The 20,968-nt window shown below is 36.9% G+C and overlaps 1 protein-coding gene across 1 annotated transcript in view; it reads right to left on the reverse strand.

The window, feature by feature from the left end:
• The window catches only part of LOC106871923 (fibrillin-1), a 694,404-nt gene that overhangs the window by 201,743 nt on the left and 471,693 nt on the right, over positions 1 to 20,968 (reverse strand). The window contains exons 15-17 of the mRNA XM_052972376.1: positions 10,411 to 10,536; positions 8,570 to 8,692; positions 5,343 to 5,465 (exon numbers count right to left, since the gene is read on the reverse strand). Of these exons, the coding sequence (XP_052828336.1) occupies positions 5,343 to 5,465; positions 8,570 to 8,692; positions 10,411 to 10,536 (372 nt within the window). The remainder of the gene's footprint in view (positions 1 to 5,342; positions 5,466 to 8,569; positions 8,693 to 10,410; positions 10,537 to 20,968) is intronic.

A 20,968-nucleotide genomic window follows, 5' to 3' on the forward strand; every position in this document is an offset into this window, starting at 1 on the left:
TATATATGTATATACATACGTATATATGTATATATATACGTACATCATGATGATGATGATGATGTACATACATATACAAACATGTGTATAAATATGTATTGAAAATAATAGAAATGAAACTAATACATATAGATACATAATGAAAGTAATTGAAATTGAAACCATAAAATAGTGAAAGTTTTAATAGAGAAGTTACTGTTTCACTTTTGACACATAATACGGAAACAGTGTAAGAGATAAGAGATTGCTCTGGGCTCGCATTAGGCAAGAAGTTTTAAATTTTGGGGGACCCATGACACTGCATGGACCCTAAGTAAAGCATGTGTAAAATTTAAATGAAATCCGCTGGGTAGTTCTCCAGTTTTAGTGATGCAGACAGACAGACAGACACACATATTCTCAGTTTTATATATATAGATTATTTTCATAGTATATTATGTCATATTATAATATAAATGAATTATTGGAATGCCAATTGAATCTCTATTTACGTTATTGTTTATATATGTGTATATATATATATATGTGTATATGCATATGTATATATATGCATACACATAAATGTATTTATATATATGTATATATATATATATGTATATATGTATATATGTATGTATATATATATACATATGTGTATATATATATATATATATATATATATATATATATATATATATTTGTATATGTAATGATGTATTAAAAAGAATTAACAGTGCAGGGCTACAAATCGTCAGAGATCTAGCTATAGATGATAGAACCAAACCCTACATCCCTCAAAAGCCCTGGGTTATGCTTAAGGACCAGAAATATAATTTTCTTATCGACCCCTCAGTTAGAGGAGGGAAGGAGATAGAGTTTAAAAGATGGAGAGCATGGTTAGTGTCGTGGATGTGGGAGGGGAGGGAAGCCACTAGGTGGGCAAGGACACAGGTGAAGTATTTCGAGATCAATTCCATGGGGCAGTTACAGGCGGAGACAATGGGGCAAACCAGGGTTGTTGGGCTTGTGGATTTTGGGAAGGAAGGAAATGGTGGGAGTGCATGGAGTGCGGAGAATGAAGTTGGAGGGAGGTGAGGGAGAGGGAGGGAGATGGGAGAAGGAGATGAGGTCATGGATAGTGGAGGACACAGTCTGTTGGTAGCTAGGCATGGGGTTGGAGGTCAGAGGGCAATAGAAGGAGGTGACTTGAAGTTGGCGGAAAGCTTCAGCCTTGCAGAGGTCTGTGCACCTCACCACCAGGGCTCCACCCTTGTCAGCCTGTTTTACGATGATGTCTTTGTGGTACCAGAGATATTGAAAGGCTGAGAGTTCAGCCGGGGAGGTGTTGAGATGTCAGGAATGCCTGTGAAAGTTAAACCGGTCCACAACACATTGGCAGACGCTTGCAAAATGAGTGACTGCTTGGAACTGGCCAGGAGCTGGCATCCGGTGGGATGGTCAGTGGCCCAGGTCGGTGAAGCAGTTCTCTTCATTAGATGCAGGTGGAGTATTGTGGAATAGTGCATATAGCCTGACATGGCACACAAAGCTATAAATATCAGCATGGGTCTGAAATTCGTTACTGGATGGAATGAAGGGGATGAAGCGCAGGATAGATGTATGTATATATATAGATGGATAGATTGATATATAGATATATACATATAGATATATAGATATCTATGCATTTAGGTGTGTGTGTGTGTGAAACACTTTGAGAACAAGAAAGATGTCAAGAAAGAATATTATAAAACCCCTCAAGTAATATAGTAATCAAGATGGGGGAAAGTAAAACATTTTTATTTCTTTATATAATCTTTCTAATTTAGAATATTTTCTTTTTTGAAGTCTTGCTGGTGTTTCTTACTGTATATTTAGAAACGTATTTTTAAGGATGTGAGAATCTTGTTTTCTCTTTAATCCAATTTAAACTTTGTATTACATAGAACTGGAAAATATCAAGTAAAATCTAGAATTTTCTTTTATTTTGGTTACTAACCACAGACTACAAGACCAGCGCCTAACTTTGACTTCTGTGAAATGTGATGCAAGATAAATCTCGTCATAGGCACTGTACATGAATATTATTGGTAAGCTTTCTCTATGGCTAGAAAGATAAAGTTACCACTCAAAGACATAATAAAATCTCTTATTTGATGATTACCAACAAATGCTTGGTTATATTTATTGTGGAAACAAACAATAGTAAAATGGTTTCATCTTTACTTCAAGCATAGGTCATTGACACCAAGTCTCTGGTGCAGAAGAAGCAAGAAGGCACTAGGCTCCATCACCTACGGTTGCAGAGAAACTCACTTGCTTGTCAACTAACTCCTGCCTGTGAACTGCCTCCTTCCTGTGAAAAGGTGCACTTGGTTGACTCACCATTCCAGCCTGTCATTTCTGTCTGTTAGCTCAACTCACATCACAGCCTGCCATTAGTTTCAAGATCACTTCACACAATAGCAAATGATCCTCTACCCTCTAACACACGCACACACAGGCGCTCACGCACACGCATGCACACACACCAAAATTCTTTCAACAACTAAAAAGGATTTACTATCTCCCTGTACACCCCTTGGCAACTATTCCTATCTAATTACAACTATCTACAAGTGAGAAATCCAGCCAAACCCCAGCCCTCACATCATCTCATTGTTAATTGTCCACTAAGGCTGACCTTCCATAGCATTGTAATGATCTCTTCTCATTTATCATCACTAGCTTAATCATTTGTTGAGCCAATCACCCTATGACTTCCAGCACTTGAGATTGGCATTCTCTTGACAGAAATGTTATTCCATAATTAACATTTGTCACTCTTCCCTGCCCCACTAAGCTGTACAGCATGCATTCAGTGGTTCCATTGAAACATCATCTCCAATGTGAACATGTACATGTCCTTCATCTCTTCCAGTCTCACTGGTACAGCACTCAGGTATCTCCACTCAAACAAGAACACTGCCCAATGGGGCACCAACTCCTCTGCCTACTATAACTGAGATGACATGATGCACTAGAACACTGCGACAGTCAGGGAGGTATAACCTCTTTCAGCTATGACTTGATCATTTAATGGTGTCTCTCTACAATCCTGTCTCTTCTCAGTCGGTACATAATTCTAAAGTAGTGCCTGATATTCCACCTGTCTTGAATTTCTCTCATTGATTCTGAACAAAATGTGGTATTTTTGTCCCATCCACTGAGTACTTCTCCAAAAAGATTTCCCTTAGAACCTTTGCAACTTTAACTGCAGCCTCTATCCTAACTCCCTCTATGTAGCTACTTGACCAGGCCTACAGTCAATCATAGTAAAATACAATCTTGCCAATAGTACATTACATCCACTGCCAGTTGTCTTTCACTTAGATATTTCCTGTTTCATACACAGGCTTGACTGACTGATACCTGTTACCACTTCTAACTACCTTCTAAACCTCCCTGATGACATTCAAAGACAAACTTTCCGACCAAAAACAACATTCTGACACCCCTATTTAGTGCATGTTATGCATTGTCTTCAACTCCAGGTACCGCAAACATCGAACTTTAGTCATTCATCTCTCAAAATCTTCTGGTACTCCCACCCAGGTTTTCCTCATCTTGGTAAAATCATCCATTTCATTTTCCTCTGAAGACACCAGCTTTGAAACTTCAGGTCAAATATGGCAATCAACTCACATGGAATTCCAAGGAATCACTCAACAATCATCTCAGTGGCTCCCTTTGCTCAAATTCTTCTCTCATTTGTGGTTACTGATTCTCTCCACCCAAGCACAGTAGCTTAATCAATCCAAATTTGAATATCATGCAACCCCTACCTCAGAGCTCTACAGTACAATATCCTATTTGTCTATCCTATCTTTCCTCCTAAGCCAGACCACATCCTTCACCTCAGCATCATTTATTTCTAGAACAACTCCCAAAGCTATTCTATTAGTATCACACCATACAACACCCTTTTCCAACTCCCTCTCCATGATATCCTTCATCATTGCAGTTGTCTTCTCTCCAGCTTCCTCTCCTCAGTTCATTCTATTAGTTCTCCTCTTTGCATAGCTACATGCAGTTCAGAGCCAACAAGTGATAGGTTAGAGACCTACCTATAATGCACACATTGTGCATTATGGCAATTTAAATCATCCTTTAAACCTGGAATCTCATTTCCCCTCTAAAACACCAGCCTGCCCAACATGCTTTTCTTCAGCCTCAGTGCTAATATTGTCTCTCTTACCATAGATTCCAGCAATTTCACAGCCAGCCCAAACATTTTCAGATGATCCACAATCCACGCTGCCATCACCACTGTCTCATCCACCAAGATGTGATCTAAGTAGGTGTTGGTGGCCCCTTTCACTCTGTCCTTGTTTTTCTAATACCATCTTGAGAGTTGTTGCCATGATTTTCAGCATCGATTTTTTTTTTCAAACCATAGATATTACTCCCGCATTTCACCAGCTGGTATTTCTACTTCTCGGCTACACAAGGCTGCAGGTAGACTGACTTCAAATTAACTATCATAGAAGCCCCCATCATTTGTTTTGACTCTTGCAAGGTCTTTCTATCTGCATCTGTAGTCTCACTACCTTTGTGACATACCAAATGGTAAACCATGTCCACTGGCCAGATCTTATTCTTCATTAGCTAAACAACTGTCATCAGTGACAACGCTTCATTCTCCACTTCTTCCTCCCACATCATTAAAATGCCTTCCTTAATCCATATCTTCACCACCCTCTCAAATTTGGCTTTTTCCTCCACCCACTTTTCAAAAACATCTTTTGTTGCAGTTCACCCTATTGTACAGAAGAAGAAGGAAGGCTCTGTGCTCCATTACAAATCAGCAGAATAAATGAATGGTCATGAAGAACTTTCACTTGCTTCCTGAGACCTATCTGTGAACTGGTTCCTTCCTGTGAAAAGGTACACTTCATTGACTTCACCTGACATTATTTTTGTCACACTCACTCCACTCAATCTAGCTCACCATCTCCACCTCTTATCTCAGCTCAAAACATCACAATATTTAATATCTATTCTTTCTAAGAACATGGAGAGAAATGAAAGTAGACAGTTTATTTAAGTGAGACAAACAGGAATAACACTAAATAAAAGAAGCCAGAAATCAATGTAATTATGAAAGGAGTTGCGAGAAGACACAGCTTGATGGCAGTCCAGGAATTGCAAACACATTGAGATGAAGAGAACTAAAAGTAGAATACATTTTTTTTTGATGTTCTCAAGAATAAATAGAGCAATTCAACTTCTAACATATTTTTATAAAATTGGTCTTGTATATAGTCAAAAGAAATCACTGTAACTGACAAGAAAAACAAAAGACACAAAAAATGGTTGCCTACCTATGCAATCCAATGAAGTATCCATCCAGTAACCTGGGTTGCAGTCACAATCATAAGAGCCAGGTACATTGTAACAGAGCTGGTCACATCCATTTTTTAATTCTGAGGCACATTCATCAACATCTGTGAATATATGAAACAAAAAGAAAGAACATTGATTTAAAAAATATTTACTTCATATTTTCACAGAATTAAATGCAATTCAGTTAAACTTTTCAAGATGAGCCACAAGTTTAAAAAAGAAAAGAAAACCCAGAACTGCACATTGTGACATGTCTGTATCATTACTTAAATGTATTTGTTAGTGAATTCTATATTAATTATAAATTAATTAAAGCTACATTGCTTTTGCTTCATTATTTTACCATAATGAATAATTATATCTATTATTATTGGTAATTTTACTGATATCACATTCCCCTGCTGGACTTCTCTTAACAAGCTTTTAGTTCTATGTGTAAAATCAGAATATTTTCTATACTCTTACAATGTGAAGGCATTGCAAATGAGAGGTGTAAAGCATCTCAACAGATCTATAATCACAATGACACAATTTTTATGAGACTTCTCTTATCATAATCCCAACAACCTAACACTTAAGCATCATTATATATTCATTGGACTATTAATCTCATAATTAAATAGCCATATTGGACATTTCAGCTTAAAGAGGGAAGTGATGGGGCAATCATTAGTTCATTATATATTTAGTTATTATTACTCTGTGTCAAAATCTCACAATGGTTGACTGCTTTCTATCTCATGGGCCCAATAAAATAAGTGCCTGTACTTTGTTTGTATCAGTTCAAAAGATTAAACCACTTTTCAAAGTTGTGGTCTCGTGACAATGAAAAAATTTACATTCCTTACTTTCGTTCTCACCCTAGTTCCAAAACATTTACACCTATTTTCTTCCACCTGATTTGTCTTTTTATTAAACCATGGAAACTTTTTTTAAATGGAAGCCCAGAGGGGTTTGTGGATGTAACATGGTTGAATGCTTTAGGTGTTTGTTTTACAATTATGAGGATCTAGATTTCGCCCCACTGATTGGCATCTTAGACAAGTTTCTTTTACCATAGCCTCAGTTTGACCAAATGTTATGAGTGAAACTGGTTTGATGGACACTGTATGGAAGCCCGTTAGATAGATTGTAGAAAGTAGGGTGCTGACACTGATGGCAGTTGTTCAGCTGAGGAAAGTATAAGGTCTGGTCTGTATTCAACCAGTAATTTAAAGAACCAGGCCTGTCACACCGATTCTGCCTGCAAATTACATTAAAGACACATGTTTTTGGAATACTGAACCATTTACTTGGTAATTGATAAATCCAGTTGAGTGACCAACTGAATACTACTCAAAACTAAAAGGAAACTCGTTTACTGAGGAAGTTACACAGATTATAATTAACAGTGAAATATAATTCTGGCACCAACTGAGCTGCTATGACATATTATTTTGGTTTGGCTCAGGTTTGGTCTCATTCCTGATAGGAATTATTTGAATAGCAAGTTACTACCTGTAACCTTAGGTATCCGCAAATTTTCATCAGTCTTTCAAGTGTTCAGAATCCTCATGCAGTCTTTAGAACCCTCCTGCAGTTTTCAGCAGTCTTTCAAGTGCTTAGAACCCATAATGCACACATTGTGCATTATGGCAATTTAAATCATCCTTTAAACCTAAAATCTCATTTCCCCTCTAAAAAACCTGGCATGCTTTTCCTCAGTCTCAATGCCAAGTTGTTGATATCATTAAGGTGGTGAGCTGGCAGAATCATTAGCACACCAGGCAAAATGCTTAGCAGCATTTCATCTGTTGCTACATTTTGAGTTCAAATTCTGCTGAGGTCAACTTAACCTTTCATCCTTTTAGGGTTGATAAAATAAGTACCAGTAAAGAAATGGGGTCGATGTAATCGACTAGCCTCCTCCCCCAAAATTTTAGGCCTTGTGCCTATAGTAGAAATGATTATTATTATTATTACTATTAAGAAGGAGGTGAGCAGACAGAATGTTTAGCAATATTTTGTTCACCTTTATGTTCTGAGTTTAAATTCCACTGAGGTCGACTTTGCCTTTCATTTTTTTGGGGGGGTCAATAAAATATGTACCAATTGAGCATTGGGATCAATGTAATTGACTACTCCCTCCCTCAGATTTCAGAAGAAATAATAATAATAATAATAATAATAATAATAATAATAATAATTGAGTGAGAGAGCAATGTATGCCATCTAAGTGACATTAAAATACAAATATATGAAGATCAATATACCCATCATGACTACCCATCTGATATGGGCACATCAGACACATGAGTCACAACCACATGTGCATGACATGGTGATCTCATATCAAGATAAAATGCACCTGAGTTTGCAGGTGGGGCCCAGTTAGAATTTTCTTCAGGTCAAGTAGCCCATCATACTCAAAAGGTTCCTGAATAAGGTTTGTTTAAGGATGATGAATGAAACACCTATGTTTGCAGAGGTGAATTATTCAAACTCCAAACAATTCCCCTCAACACACGGCTCTGGTGCTCCCCCACTACTCCTGCTCATGATCAGAGATGCCACTAAAGGACATGCTCAACTGGTTAAGGTCAAGCAACTGACAAGCAAATCTATAGCAATTATTATTATTATTGTTATTATTATTATTATTATTATTATTATTATTATTATTATTATTATTATTATTATTATTATTATTGATAACATTATTATGTAAAACAGTAACAATACATTTGTTGATGGAAAGAGAATCTGAATCATTTTGAACTGATACTAACTCCACCACAGTTACAGCAGCACTAATACTGCCACCACAACAATACTCCACTCCTACATCTTGAATCCCCTCCTTCTAGCAATACCACAATACCAAACAAAGAATTTTAAACAGTGTGTGTATGTGTGGGGTGGTGGTGCATGTTTGTGTATGCATGTGTACACATACACACATGCATACATGTAAAGATATTCTTTTCTACTCTAGGCATAAGGTCCAAAACTTTTGGGGAGGTGGGGGCAGTCAATTAAATCGACTCCAGTATGCAACTGGTACTTAATTTATTGACCTTGAAGGGATGAAAGGCAAAGTCGACCTTTCAGAACATAAAGACAGACAAAATACTACTAAGCATTTTGCCCAGCATGCTAATCTTTCTGCCAGCTCACCCCCTTATACACTCAAAGATATTAAGAAAAATATTAAGGAATATCAGACCAGAACAGTTGAAACCATCAGTGAGTTCAAATCCGTGTGTCAAACATTCACAGTAAAATGACCCAATAGTATTCACACAGTTTTCTTGACAGGGATTAAAACCTTCCACACATTCATTGATATCTACAGACAATCAAAAGAAAAACAACAATAATAATAATAATAAAATAATAATATCAAAGATTAAAAAAATCATGTAATATTATACAAATTGATGGAGTAGAATTTTTTAAAAATTTATTCACACAAAACAATATGAAAAACAAGAATTATAATAAGCCAAAGAAAAAGATAAAACAATAAAATCACTATAATAAAACCAAACACAAAAGTAAACTTTCATAATACATTTGTTTTAATAACATTAAGTTAATGGTCACCTAGCCATAGTAAACAGTAACACATTCAAAATAACATGCAAAAAAATATTAATCAGAAATAATGTACACAGAAGGAGAAAACTTTGTCCTTATGTTACTCTATGTTATCTGTGTTACTCTGTGTTTGTATTCTACTCTCTGTATCTGGCATATGATGTTCAAATAATTGTATTTCAACTGTGTAGTTGTGTAGCTTGTATTTGCTCACTGCTATTTTTCTAATAATTCTATATTAGTCATTTCATTTTGAAAATTTATTTAAGTCGTGATCCTCGCATGTGGAACTGCCAGACCCAGCTGCAAGTTGTAATGTTACAATAAAAATAAAAAATTCTTTAATAATTAGGTGATAAAAAGTGCAAAGAATCTAGTCATGCAGATGATATGATGAAGACATAAATGAATCCTTACAATTGAAGCATCAGTATTTTGGAGTAGGCAATCCAGAGTATGTATGACTATTTAAATGGAATTGAATGTAAAACATAATCTCTTTTTGAATAACATATTACATATTTTTATATCATTATTTAGTCATTGCTATGTTACTTCATAGGCTACATCAATGTATTTAGGCAATGTAAATATATTATTGGATATCAATATTTAATTCATTTCATTGCATAGATATGTGGAGGAAGGTGAATAAGATGCTGAGAGATTTATGTTTCTCTCAATAACAAGACAAGTGAAGCAACAAATCACAATTTGGTGATGAGTAGCCTTCGCTACTCATCACAAAATGATTATTTATTATTATCATATTTCCTCCTTATCCATGACATTTACCATAATATGGTGTGCTGGAGTTAGTCTCAGCTTAACTCCAACAACTGGCCATTGCTACCTTTAGTGTAGTCCATTCTGCTGTGATTATTTAGACTAGATCTTTGATCTGAAGACAGCTCAACATGCTGATGTATTACTTCATCTACAATAACACACAAGTCATCATTTCTGTATTCTTTCCACCAAACAGTCTCAAAGACCCTACCATAGGTAATGAAGGATGTTGTTTCTCCACTAAGTCATAAAATCTAGCTTTAAAGATATGTTGTTAAAGAGAAACTTATTCTCTTGAGAGGCAAGTCAGACTATCATAAGTAGCAGCCATAAAATTTGAAATCAGCACTGCAAGTTGATAAAATATCTGACAGTTATGCAGGGCTCACACTGTTTAAAGATTTAAATAGTGTCTAGTTATAGTTTTTGTGAACTGTGCTATTGCTAAAAACACACATCATAGTAGTTTGAAATAACATCAGCTGCCAACTTTCCATTTTGTTAGCCACTTTCTTTTTGACAAGATACAATGTAAAATGAAAATTAAATAAAGAAGACACTGATCCAAACAAAATTTTAAAAATTGTACATAAGTTACCCACCTGCATGCCTGTGTGATTAATCATTTGCAAAAATTTTAAAGTTATATGGAAGAAAATCACTCAGCAAGCTACATACCTATACATGAGAATCTGTCATAGGAGAGTTTCATGCCAGCAGAGCTACATATACATTCATAAGAGCCTTCCAGATTGATGCAGGTTTCTCCACAAGTGTTGTTATCAAGGAAACATTCATCTATATCTGGAAAAGACAGCAAGGACAATAAACCACAATGTACATTGTTTTCAGACATTTAGGAGTTGTTATTGAGCAGGTAGCTCTAGTAAGTTCAACTGATGAAGTCTTATAAAAATTCCTCTTGGAGCAGAACTAAAATGGTAGGGAATCCTGAAATAAAGATCTAAACTGAAGCAGAACTGTAGCATGGTCAGTCCAACTGGTTAAATCATATAGAAAAGAGATCAACTGGGGATGACCTATAGCAAGGACTGAATCATTTTAGTTGTGTCTTAATCACAGCTATTCATTTATTATTTTACTAGTTTTAGCCTCTAGACTGTGGCTGTACTATAGCACTGATTTCAAGAGTTTTTAGTCGATCATATTAATGCCAATATTTATTTCAGTCTGGTACCAGTTTACTGATCTTTGTTTGTTGAACTGTTATGGTACAGAAAATTAACAACATATCTTGTAACAATAGCTTTTACCAATGTAAACATAAACACACACACCAACATCATCACCTTCTTCATTATCATTATCATCATCATCTTCAATAGCAGCACCATCTTTTAATGTCTGCCTTCCATTCTGACATGGGTTGGACAATTTGAAAGGATCCAATGGGTCAGAGGACTGCATCATGCTTTAGTATCTGCTTGGTATGGTTTCTACAGCTGGATGCCTTTCCTGACGCCAACCAGTTTACATAGTTCACTGGGTACTTTTATGTGGCACCAGCACTAAAGATGTGCATGATTGTGATCCCCACCAGGTGAGTAGGACAACAGTAAAGAGTGAGGTGATGAAAAGTTACAGTATGAAGAGAGGGGAAAAAGAGGTTTCTTGCAGGAGAAGAGATACATGGTTACTAACATTATGCAAGAGAAGGTGGGAGTAATTGGTGAAGAGCTAAAACAAGAAATAAATATGATAGCGATGAGGTTTTAGGGTGGACAGAATATGCTGATGACTTTGCTCTAATTGCTGAGTCACAATCAGAACTAGAGGAGAAGTTTCAGGTGTGGAAGCAAGGATTAGAATCGAAGGGTCTTAGAGTCAATCTAGCTAAAACCAAAGTCCTACTAAGTAGGAAGGCAGACATACCACAAATCCCTTCAGGTAGATGGCCCCACTTGATCTGTAGAAAAGGCGTAGGTAGAAACTCCATAAGATGTACCCGGTGTAAACTATGGACACATAAGAGGTGCAGCAATATCAAAGGAGGGTTAAGTGGGAAGATAGTTTTTGTATGTGGCAGATGCTCAGGGGCCATAAGCACTGAAAATGTGCAGAAAACAGATTCCGTCACATTCCAGGGGGAAAATCTACAAGTAGTTGATAGCTTCCGTTACCTAGGTGACCAAGTCAGTAGCAGGGGTGGTTGCCCTGAAAGTGTAGCTGCTAGAATAAGAATAGCCTGGGAAAAGTTCAGAGAGCTCTTACCTCTGCTGGTGACAAAGGGCCTCTCACTCAGAGTAAAAGGTAGACTGTATGAGGCATGTGTGCGAACAGCCATGCTACATGGCAGTGAAACATGGCCGTGACTGCTGAGGACATGCGTAAGCTTGCAAGGAATGAAGCTTGTATGCTCCACTGGATGTGTAATGTCAGTGTGCATACACGGCACAGTGTAAGCGCCCTGAGAGAAAAGTTAGACATAAGAAGCATCAGATGTGGTGTGAAAGAGAGACAACTGTGCTGGTATGGTAACGTGTTGCATATGGATGAGGACAGCTATGTGAAAAAGTGTCACACTCTAGCAGTAGAGAGAACCTGTGGAAGAGGTAGACCCAGGAAGACCTGGGATGAGGTGTTGAAGCACGACCTTCGAATGTTGGGCCTCACCAAGGTGATGACAAGTGACCGAGATCTTTGGAGATATGATATGCTTGAGAAGACCTCGCAAGACAAGTGAGACCATAACTGTGGCCTAGCCAGTGCAGCATAACCAGCCCGTTTAAGAGTACGCTGCAATCATTGGGCAATAAACTGCACCTGCAAAGACTTGTTGAGGCAAGTGAAGTCGTTGTCATGGCACCATTCGAGCGTGGTCGATGCCGGTGCTGGCTGACAGGACTTGTGCCGGTGGCATGTAAAAAGCACTATTTGAGTGAGGTCGTTGCCAGTGCTGCCTTACTGGCTCCCGTGCCAGTGGCACGTAAAAAGCACCATTCAAGCATGGCCAATGCCAGTACTGCCTAACTGGCCCTCATGCTGGTGGCATGTAAAAAGCACCCACTACACTCTTGGAGTTAAGAAGAGCATCCAGCTGTAGAAACATTGCCAGATTGGATTGTAGTCTGGTGCAGCCTCCTGGCTCACCAGCCTTCAATCAAACCATCCAACCCATGCCAGCACAGAAAGCAGACGTTAAACGACAACAATAATGATGATGATGATGATTCTCCCTTTAATTTTTCAGGTTGTAGGTGGTGGGTGGTTATTACTCCATTCACATTTTCTGTTGAGGTTCTGTCTATTTTCTATTAAATGTGTGGCCCCAGTAATCTGTCTGAGTGTTGTGTCTGTTCTGTGTCAATAAGATTGTTGATGTCTTTTTCAAAGATATTAATGGAACAGACATAGCAGACAGTAAAGTTTTCTCATGGACACATTTTATTAGGAGCTCATTTATTCCTATACTATGCATGAAATATGTGTTTATGTATGTGTGCACAAGTTCACACACACACACACACACACACATGCATGCATGCGCACACAATTATAAATGCATGCTTATATAACCTTCACACATACAGAGATAGTTTATGAACATGCAGTAATCACACATAATCACTGGCTATAGTAGAATGGATAGTGGTAGTGAGAATACCTTACAGAGTTCTGTTATGTTCCACCAAGATTTACTTTATCTTTCATCTATCGAATGTTGATAAAATAAGCATCAGTGGATTATTGGATTCAATATAATCTACTGAACTCTCCCATGTGTAGACTGTGGCTCACATTTTCCTGAATCTAATAAAATCTTTAATAAACAAAGGAAGCCACATATGATCATTTCAATGGTGACGTAAAGCAGAGTGATATAACAATATTTGTTCGGGACCCACCAATTTTGTAAATAAGAATTCTCACATTCAAGATTATAACAAGCAGCTTCACTTGTAAAATGTTTCTTACCAGATTCTTCTACTATCTACAATCACTTTTAATCAGTATTTCTTAAAACAATATCTTCGTGCAACAAAATGTCACAATTATTATCATTTCAGTTTTTAAGTTTTTAACTCTGCTAAAGACATGATTTTTAATAAAGTAGTAGACACTCATTAGCCCTTTTGATACCAACCCATCCAAAACTGCCCCTGCTTTTATGACACAAGTTTTCTATATAAAGTGATCGAAATTTAAATTTCCCATTAAAATTCCATGTTAATTTAGGTTGCATTTACCAGCCAAGATATCTTAGCAAATTCTTTATTATTTTCAAAATTAATTGAAATAAGGAAGGAGTTGTTCAACAGAAATATGGCAAAAAAAAAAAAAGCATTAAAATATCCTATAACACTTAACTGACACAGTCATTTATTACCATTAATAATTATAACAACAAACAATGTTACATTTTCCTCAACAATGATGCCCACTGTATCCTCACAACACACTTGTGTTGCCTCACAGCTGTTGACTTTCTCAGACAATAAGTGAATCCATGCAGTTGCCAAGTGACATCCAAGAGATTGAAAAAGGCTACACAGAAAGCCTCCACAACAATGAGAAGACGATTTGGGCCAAGATGGAGAAGAAGGGTGTAATCAAGAAAGAATTGAAAGCTTGTTAAGAGTAGAAATGTATAACAGCATCCAATAGCATGGACATATGAGCGTGTGTATGTGTGCGTATTTATACAGATACACACACACACATACATGCTATAATAAATGTCATTGTTTCAGTGTGTGTGTGTGTGTGTGCTACTAAAGAGATATAGTAGGAAGAAGGGAGGCAGATATTTTGTGCTCATTTTTCCATATTTGTATAGGTAGGATGAGTTTCAAACACAGTTTACTCTTCCATTACAATCCTCATCACCAAGTTGCTAGCCACTTGTCATTTTTGTGAAGTTCAACATCCAGAGATCAGCTTTCATCACTTCTATCCATGTTTCTCAGCCTTCCATTTCTGTAGGTTCTTTTCATGGGCTGACTTGATCATTTTCCCCTAACTGTCATCCTGCATTGCATGTCTATACCAGTACAGTGCACTACACTCAAATACTATAGTTGATACTTCTTATACTCAGTTCTACTCACTTCAGTTCCATCATCAATTCATGTTAACATTACACATCCAGCAGAGTATACTGTTCTTCTTTCCAGCCACTGTACATCCTTTTTATTCAGTGCCCATGTTTCACCATCATGCAATATCATATCTCATATACAGGCATCATACAAATATTTTGCTTTAATTATGCTACCAAGTGACAAGTGTTGTGAGAAGGAGAGAAGTGGAAGCAAATCAAAATTACTACTATTGTCATTATATCAGAGTAGCTGAAGACATTGACTAGATTTTCATGTTACTCTAGGAAAGGATACTGTACCCTACCAGTACTGTATTTGCAAAGAAGCCTGTTATTAGAGACATCTGTTCGCACAAAAGAGCACCAAATAAAGAAGGTATGATGGTTAGGTGATCATTTTAGTGACAGAATGAAGTTTGATGAACATCTAAAGCCTTCTAATATATTTTCAGGCTAAGAATAGGGCATTTTATGCCAAAATATCAGATATATGGACAATTTATTCTGGAAACTGAGTGAAATAAATTGTAACACATATCCATACTGTATGGCTTTATTAATTCATTTTAACTTATATAAACAGTACTTCTGAAATATACTCAAAATATTTTAACCACAGACATAAATGCATACACACACAAATAAAAAAGGTGAAAGTAAACGTGTGTACACACACACTCACACACATTCCACACATTTGTTTTATACATAGATATACATATAAAAAATACAATATATACACACAAACACACATGATTGACTGTCAGGCAACAGACAAATTGACTAAGAAGAAAAGGGAAAATGTAGTAAATTAGTTATGGTGAAGCATCTTTTGTTGTTCCAACTTAGGAGGGTGGGAGTTTGCTGCACTGGGCCATAGCCCCCATCACCACTACCATCTTGGAGAGGGGAAGATGGAAACAATATTAGTGTGAGTGGGGAGAAGGGACATGATAAGAAAATAACCATAAAGTCTGGAATTTGACAACCAGAGAGAAAGAAAGGAGGAGTTAGATGCAGAGTATTGGTGGGACAGGAGGGTTGTGGAAGAAGTGATGGAGAGAGGGTGGAACATGGTAAATTGAATTATAGATAAATAAGTGACAAGATGATAAAAGAAACAGCAGGTAAGGAAGACAAAGTGACAAGCTGGAGTGGTTGATAAATAATAAATAAATCAATAGACTGACAGAGAGGGAGGAGTGAGTAGCTAAACAGACAGTGGGAGGAGGGTTCTAGCCGATGGGGGTGAGGTGGAGGAAGGGGAAAGAGAAGTGTTTAAGGTAAGCGTGTAAGTAGCTGGCGGTGGGGGAGACTAGAGAGGAAACAACTCCAGAAATAACAGTAATAATGAGAATAACAACAATAATAAATACATAACCAGAACTCCTCCCACTCACTTCTCTGAGACAACAATGACAGTAATAGTAAGACCATAATGATGGTGATAATGATTATATTGATGATGATGATAATGATGATATTAGTTATAATGACAAAAATCACAACACATCAACAATAATGAAAATAATTCTAATAACATTTTCATAGTTAGACCCATATTATATAGTGGAATGTGTGTGTGAGTGTAGGGGTGATAAATCTGATTAAATTAACCACAATTTATTACTGGTATTTATTTTAATGAGCTCAGAGAGATGAAAAATAAAGTATTGTGGCAAGATGTAACACAGTTGTTTGTATCTTAATGGTGTAGAGTTAAGTTTGATGTTCGAGTGTCACTGTCAACTTTGAATTCTTTTATTGCCATAAGGATGATGGAGATGTGGTGGGGGCAGTCAATAAATTAATTTGAAAAAAAGTAAAAGCATGGAAAGCGTCAGTATATAGAAAGGTGTAAAGGAGATGTTCCATTAGGAGGAAAGCTACTTTGGGCCAAGGAAACCCACAGATTCAGAACTACTCTGATTATAAAGGGTGAGTACCCTTTCCTAGATGTGTTCTTTAGTCTGTCTTACAAGTACATGTTGAAAGTGGAGACATTATACAGAGTATTCTTACTGTTCTCACCCATCTTTCAGTAAATTCTCTCACCTGCTTCTCCAAGTAGAACTTGAAACTTGGCTCAGTCCTTTCAGTTTTGTCCACTAACGGTCTCTTCCACCATAACCACAGAGGAAAACTATTTGCCCTTCTGCCCAAAGGAAAGTGGTTGGGTGGTCCTCACTGGCGATTCAGCTGATAACTGGATCTTGTGTATGACAACAGCTGTTTGACATATTTTCACAGCCAGTAATACTTATATACTGAACAAATATGTGCAGAACAGTTTTGTTACTCTGCATGCATCATGGACATGAACTTCTGAAAGCACTTCCATTCTCATAAGAATTTATTCCAAACCAGCCAAGTCTTCCAATAGCAGTCAAGCAGGGGATTTCTGGAAATTTTCCATAATCCAAAGCTGAAAGTCCCCTAGATCAACCTGTTTACTTGATCTTTGTTGACACCAAAAGTCTCCTCAAGAACTTTGGTGCAGTTGCCCAAAACTAGTCCATTTTAGAATAGAATAGTTGATGTACTACCAACTACACTGCTTGACTGGAAAAGAACTATGAATACCTGCTAATCTGCTAGATGCTAGAAATCCAATCTTATTTTTGCTTGACTCAGGATAGCAGTTCCACTAATGAGATGAATTGAGAGAATGCATGCCTAACAAACAGCTTCAGCACTTGCTCACTATCAATGCATTTCTGCAGCTGCTACAGCTGCAATAATTGTTTGAACATCATCAGCCACAGCAACTAAGTTCTCCATTTATTGGCAGCAAATAAACCAACCAACCAGAGAAATATATCTTTTCCACAAGAAACAAAGCACATGCTCCAAACTAGTCAAATGAAAATCAGACAATAAGTGGTGGAAGTAATATATGCATTTACCATCACTGCACTCTCTTGCAGAGATATCTTCCTCTTACTCTATTTCATGATGGAACTACCCACCTAGTTTGTAACTTCATCTCAGTGCCTATCTTGCAACAGGTCTGGCCCAGTTTAGACTCCAAGCAACTTAACAAGACCATCAGTCCAGCAATACATGAGCTTGCCTCTCAAGTCCCAAGCTGCAAGCCCTGTTATTTGTTCTGGCTAATGTGTGCTTCAGTTATCACCTTATATTCCTATGTTTATGCAAAGGATAATGATTCTCTTATATCTGTAGCAAAATTTTCCCAAGAAATAGATTTGAAATATGATTCACTAAAATTTAAACTAAAGACAGCAACCTAAAACTAGGTATACTTGTAGCTCCGTGATGATCAAATGTAAAACACACTCTTGCATGGCCAATCCTTCTGTAAACTGACTGCCAAACATATAAATAAAAAGAGAAATCTTGGCCTGAATGAACCAATCCAAACAGAATAAAGGAATGGAAGAAGAGCCAATCAGGAACAGATCATCACCAACAAATATTCTTTTCTACTCTAGGCACAAGGCCTGAAATGTTTTGGGAGGAGGCCAGTTGATTAGATCAACCTCAGTACACAACTGGTAATTAATTTATCGACCCTAAAAGGATGAAAGTCAAAGTCGACCTCAGCGGAAATTGAACTCAGAACATATAGACAGACAAAATACTGCTAAGCATTTCACCTGGCATGCTAACGTTTCTTATTTCTTTATTGCCCACAAGGGGCTAAACATAGAGGGGACAAACAAGGACAGACAAAGGGATTAAGTCGATAACATCAACCCCAGTGTGTAACTGATACTTAATTTATCGACCCCAAAAGGATGAAAGGCAAAGTCGACCTCAGCGGAATTTGAACTCAGAATGTAATGGCAGACGAAATACCGCTAAGCATTTCCCCTGGTGTGCTAACATTTCTGCCAGCTCGCTGCCTTTGTCACCAACAAATATTGAAAGAAATATCCTTAATTTCTATAATACAAATGACAAAGGTCACCTGTGTAGATTATTTTCTGAAGCAACATATCAGAATGTGTCAGAGTAGTCTACACTAGTGCCCATGAATTATGTTTGGATAAATAGCAACATAGAAAATATGATTTTCTTATGCCTAGCAACTCTATTACAGCTATTTTCCTATGAACCTATTCTAATCTTTGGAAATAATAATGTGAAAATTCTATGGAATGTAACAGAATTCTAGCAGACAATACATAATAAACTTGACATTATTTCCATGAAACAAATGACAATAATCGACTTCGAAGTGAGTTGAAAGCTAAGGAATTACACCAACTTAGTAGTTGAATCAGAGATATTACAGCAGCTAAAGTATGTCTTTGGAATGATACATAAACACTTCCATGAAGACACTGACTGATGGCCTAAAAGGATAGACACAGGAACATTCCAGAAAACAGCAATACTAATATATGTAAATAGTATATGCAATATTATATGTAAATATAGAACATTCTCACACAGCAATTGTTCAGCTTCCACATTTCTACGCATGTTTTTCCAAGATGTAGCTAATTCTTTTTGATGTAAGAAAGAAAACTGTTGATGTATTTCTCAAACCATGAATATTAAAGACAATAAAAATAATAATAATATTTTGTGAGAATGAAAGACTAATCTTTAAAAGTTAATTCAATAGACCATAAATATATTAATGGCACTTATTCTATTCAACCTGGCAAGATTTGAACACAGATGATAAATGTTGTAGGGCATTGGTTCTAAAACATTTTCTGTTCATGCCAAATCACCACTGTTATGACACACACACAAACAAACACAGACACACACACACAGACACACACACATATGCACACACACACACACACACACGTGCGCACACATGCACACACACATACATACACATTAAATCAAATCAAAATGTGAAGAGTGAAGAAAAAAATATAGTGAATAAAATACACAGTGTGCGACTGATAGCAATGCCCATCCATATTCTGTGTGTGTGTGTGTGTGAGAGAGAGAGGGGAGAGAGAAAGAGAGAGAGATATCTCTATATATATATGTGTGTGTCTGTGCCTATGTGTGTATATATATGCAAGAATATGAGAAATTGTGTGTTCATAGACAGGGAAAACAAATACTTATATATGATGATGATGATGATGATATATATTTCTCACACATACACATATATATACATTACAAAACTTTAAAAGAAAAAGTAAAATATAGAAAATTGGAAATGAAATATCAGACCCTAAGGGAGGATCACCATGAAAACCCATACCATTCACGTTATCTCCCAATGAAACAGCTTTATTTCTTTGTCCTGATGGCAGACAAACTTGAAGACCAAGTAAATTGGAAACAGTATGAATGTACAAAAAAAAATAAATGGCAGCAAAAGAGAGAGGCACAGGATTTTGTGTAAACAACTACCACTACCTTCATCACTATCCTTCTAGGTAGCAGCTTGTAAGTTATCAGCAGATATGCTGCACTTCTAGCTCTCGATATGATTGTAATTTAGGAAAAGCTTCATGACTAACCTGCTAGTGAAGAAAATAACCTTTGACCATTTCATGAAGTTTGTGTTGTCAGAGCTAATGTGTATGCTTTTACAGACAAAGGAACAAATACCATTCAGTGAGCCTAAATGGCAGAAATGTGATGTGGCAGCAAAGTCATCCTTTATTCTTTTACAGACCAGGATATGTGCTCAACAGTTCAAGACAAGCAGTCTTGGAAAGGAGATGGTAGGACCTTAGTGCCTACTTTGACCATCTGTTGCAACTCAGCAAAGAACAGTGAGTTCTCAAAAATAAATAAATAAATAAATGAATAAAACCAATAACAGCAGCTGAGATACAACTGGTGGTAAGTGACTGTATGAAATGTAAATTACTTGGTCTGAGTGGATTGCTACGTGCACTTAACCCTTTCGTTACCATATTTATTTTGAGACGCTCTGTGTTTCTTTCAATTAATTTTAAATATAACAATGAATTTAGTAAAATAACTTAGTTATCATTAAGCTAGTGTTCATCATCATCATCATCATCATCATCATCGTTTAACGTCTGCTTTCCATGCTAGCATGGGTTGGACGATTTGACTGAGGACTGGTGAAACCGGATGGCAACACCAGGCTCCAGTCTAATTTGGCAGAGTTTCTACAGCTGGATGCCCTTCCTAACGCCAACCACTCAGAGAGTGTAGTGGGTGCTTTTACATGTCACCCGCACGAAAACGGCC

The sequence above is a fragment of the Octopus bimaculoides genome, chromosome 13 (assembly GCF_001194135.2).
Source record: "Octopus bimaculoides isolate UCB-OBI-ISO-001 chromosome 13, ASM119413v2, whole genome shotgun sequence".
Classification (NCBI taxonomy): Eukaryota; Metazoa; Mollusca; class Cephalopoda; order Octopoda; family Octopodidae; genus Octopus; species Octopus bimaculoides.